This window comes from Lampris incognitus, chromosome 20, assembly GCF_029633865.1.
Source record: "Lampris incognitus isolate fLamInc1 chromosome 20, fLamInc1.hap2, whole genome shotgun sequence".
Classification (NCBI taxonomy): Eukaryota; Metazoa; Chordata; class Actinopteri; order Lampriformes; family Lampridae; genus Lampris; species Lampris incognitus.
The window spans coordinates 16,409,758-16,413,352 of NC_079230.1; the positions used below are offsets into that span (position 1 = coordinate 16,409,758).

The window sequence follows — 3,595 nt, forward strand, 5'->3', positions numbered from 1 at the left end:
CATTTTTAAGGAATGCTTTACACTAGATGTCTATCTGAACAGATTTCCATGGGGTATATTAGATTAGTTTAGTCAGTGAATGCCTGTCTATGTTGAAGCAGGGAGCTTACTGTAGAGATAATGAAACCTATCAGTTTTGTTGTTGTCCTTTGGGCTTTCAGACTTCACTTCGGAAAGCCACTGCTCTTAAAGGCAAATCAACAGGCTGCTTTCTTTTCTACGCCTGTCCTGTGTTTCTATGCCATGTATGTTTCAGATCCGTCTTGTGCTAGAACATAATGGCCATATGCGAAACTTTAACAAACAGCCTGTACATAAATATAGTAATGAATCGCCGATGAATTACCTGCATTAATTGAAATACATAAGAACACAAGTAAACACTAAGGTAAGATGCAGATGAAATGGATTTTATGAACCTTGTAGGGAAACTACATTGTGCAGCTGCAGCAGCGAACAGACTCAAAACAGTGCTGATCTAAACTGCATGAGGTAAGAAATGATACAGTAACACAAAGACAGTGCAAACTACGTATAACGACATGGTATTGTTAATAGTGCAGTATAGATGCATTTTATGCTCATTGTGTAGCCAAGTGTAAAGGTAGAAATCGCTTTGGGCCAGAGGGAGTATCTATTCATGCACACGGGATCTGCCCTTATCACTACTATCGTAAAACATGATGGTAGAGCCAAACTGATGATGTGCATTCAGCACTTGGAATACAGGTGTAAGTAAGCCAAATCTTTATTATTCATGACCAGTAAGCTCCATCTCCATATCTTGTATACTACTGAATGACATTATTGCAGAAAGGGGGTTATGTGTGTGTGTTTTTACCGTTTTTACTCCCCAAACTCATTGCAATATGATAATGAACTACAAGAGTTAATTGAACTGGAGTGAATTGCTGATGCAAGGTAAAGCCTATTTGGAGAATCATCCTGAAATAAATAGATTAATTATTGTCATCGCGGGTAACAATATGTGAAATATAGATATCAACGTTTATCACAACGACTCAGTGTTCAATCAAAACCGCTGTCTTTCTGAGTTCATTCGCTCTCCGTGCAAGTAGCAACACAAACATGCTCCTCAACTATTGGTTCAAATCATTAAAAACCCCTGTTCCACAGCCAATCATTAACGAGCTGTGATCCGCATGCGGTGTGCCTCGGTAAAAAGCCATGCGATGAAAGCCTTGCGCTGATTGGCTCACGCGGACGATCAGCTGACGGCGGAAAATGGATAAATAGTCGTGAGACGCGTTTCGGACGCTGCAGGCAGTACGAATGTGGTAGCGGTACGTACGTGAGTTTATGTCAAACCAAAGGGGAGAGCCGCCTCGGCTGTTGTGTGATGTGTGTATGTGCTTATTTATGAAACTTCATCAGAATTAATGTATTAAAGGCTCAACGGAAGCACGAAAGGTAAGTAGCTGGCATGTGAATGCATAGATCGATGTACTGACGGAGATGCAGCAGTGTTTGGTTAAATCAAGGGCTAGCAACAACGACACAGTAGAATTTGGCTGATCTCGAACAGGAAAAGAAATGGGACATGGTTATATTTACCGTCTAACATTGTTTACTCCTCGGAAATATTTGTTTGTCCCAAGCATGCTGCATCAAACGGTTGCCTTTTTTTAACAAACAAAAGAGCTGTCTGGGATACCACATTAAACTGTCGCGTCATTCTCAGGTAACTTGGGTAAAAAAATTCAGAAGCCCAACCCCCCTTTCATTGGCATCGGCAAGATCTTGTCATCATGGTTGCAACAAGCACACTGAAGACCAAAAACGCCGACTGTATATCAGAACTGACCGAGCGAAGATATGACCAGGCCTGCATTGAGAAAGGTGAGTTTTTAACCAGCTGGTTCGTTCATTTCCTTTCTGTTTTGCGAGTTACTGGACACTTCCAATTCAGCGGTTGTTTTTCCCTCTGTGGTGCATGGCTGCAGCATTAGGAGGGGAGGGGTGGGGGGGGTGCGGAGGGGAGGGTGGCGAAGTCAACAAAGGATGAAGTCATCTGTCCTGCCTAGATCTGCACAACAGTAGCCTACCTAGTTTATCTCTGAAAAAAAAAACCTGACATCATCTTTTTCCTTTAACAAATGCGTTTGTGTAATGCATAATGTACCCTTTTCCAGAGTTTTACATCATGCATTTTGCCATGCTTTTATTGTTTTATTTTTATTTTTTTGCCATTTGAAATCTTTTTATTTAGATGCTGCAGTCAGGAATCCACAAATACGCGAGTTTTCAGCTTGATCACCTAATTTGCAGCTAGCTGTGGGAAGTAATGGCATCGTTGCACTTTCACCTAAGGTGTTAAAACATTTACTTTGGAAGAGCAGACTATTTAGTCTGGTTATCTCAGGGCAGGTGCAGCTTTTTCAAACCTTTCTTGTTCAACAGTAAACAATCAGAGGCCACAGATAACCAAAGAGAAAGCTACTGTTTCACATGACATGCAGGTGCAGCTTTTTTTTTTTTTTTAAAAACGTTCTTGTTTAACAGTATACAATCACTTGAGGCAAAAGATAACTAGAGAAAACTACTGTTTCACATGACATGACATCAATAATGGTCAATTTGAAAAATGTTTTCTCCCCCTTTCAACAGAACTGGATTTCTGGGATCACTGCTTGGCTGAGCCTCTGTCGAACGTAGATGTGAGCGAGGACCGGGCATGTCAGCAGCTGGCTAAGATGTTTGAAAACTGCCTGTCCCGCGCCAAGAAGACCACGCTGCACTGCTCCTCTGTGCTGGTTCCAGAGAAGCTGACGCGGCGGATAGCCCGGGACGTGTTGCGGATGGCGTCCGGCGAGCCCTGCGGTCTGCGCGGCTGTGTCCTCTATGTGCACCTGGAGCAGGAGAAAGGGTGCAAGCAGCTGGAGCGCATCATCTACGACCCCACCGTGGTGCCCACTTTCGAGCTGACGTTGGTGTTTAAGCAGGATCCAAGTGCCTGGCCCAGCCTCCGGGACTTTCTGTTCATAGGTACCTGCTTTGCACCGGGCTTCAGGCACGTGCTCAAACTCAGTCCGGGCTTCCGGCTGGTGAAGAAAAAACTGTACTCTTCCTCCTCGGCTGGTACCGTTGTAGAGGAGTGCTGAGATGGAATCTTTTGGGAGGACGGGGTTGGGTGGTGTGGGGGGGGGGTTGTTCTATGGGTAAACACACTTCTGCTTGAATGTATATGACACTCCTGTGGTGTCTTGTTTTTCTACAATGTTTTGTACAATACAGTTTGTCATTCAATAATTTCTGGCCAGTCTGTTCCCTGAGTGGTACTCTTATTCAGTTTTGAAGGACAGAGGGAGTTGGAACTTGATCCCTAAACTAGGATAATGGCTCAGAGGTTGGCTGCACCATATTTCTAACTACATACTTTTTTTTTCTACTGACAAAATTGTAATTTTCTCGTAGCTTTTTTGTATTAAGAGCGTGTTGTTGCTCTTGCACAATTTGAAGTTGTACATTTTGGAGATGAATGTAAAATTATGCTCACGTCATCCAAATGACCAGACTGACTGTAGGTGAAGTTTTTTGTCTAGACACTAGCCACTTTGTTGCGTCTGCAAGTTTC

General features: G+C 43.2%; 1 protein-coding gene across 1 annotated transcript; it reads left to right on the forward strand.

The window, feature by feature from the left end:
- Positions 1-1,296: 1,296 nt before the first annotated feature.
- LOC130130865 (DNA damage-inducible transcript 4-like protein) lies at positions 1,297-3,138 on the forward strand. The gene is made up of 3 exons (XM_056300721.1): positions 1,297-1,431; positions 1,703-1,860; positions 2,629-3,138. The coding sequence occupies exons 2-3, from the start codon at positions 1,770-1,772 to the stop codon at positions 3,120-3,122; spliced, it is 585 nt and encodes a 194-aa protein (XP_056156696.1). The 5' UTR covers positions 1,297-1,431; positions 1,703-1,769; the 3' UTR covers positions 3,123-3,138.
- Positions 3,139-3,595: the final 457 nt, after the last annotated feature.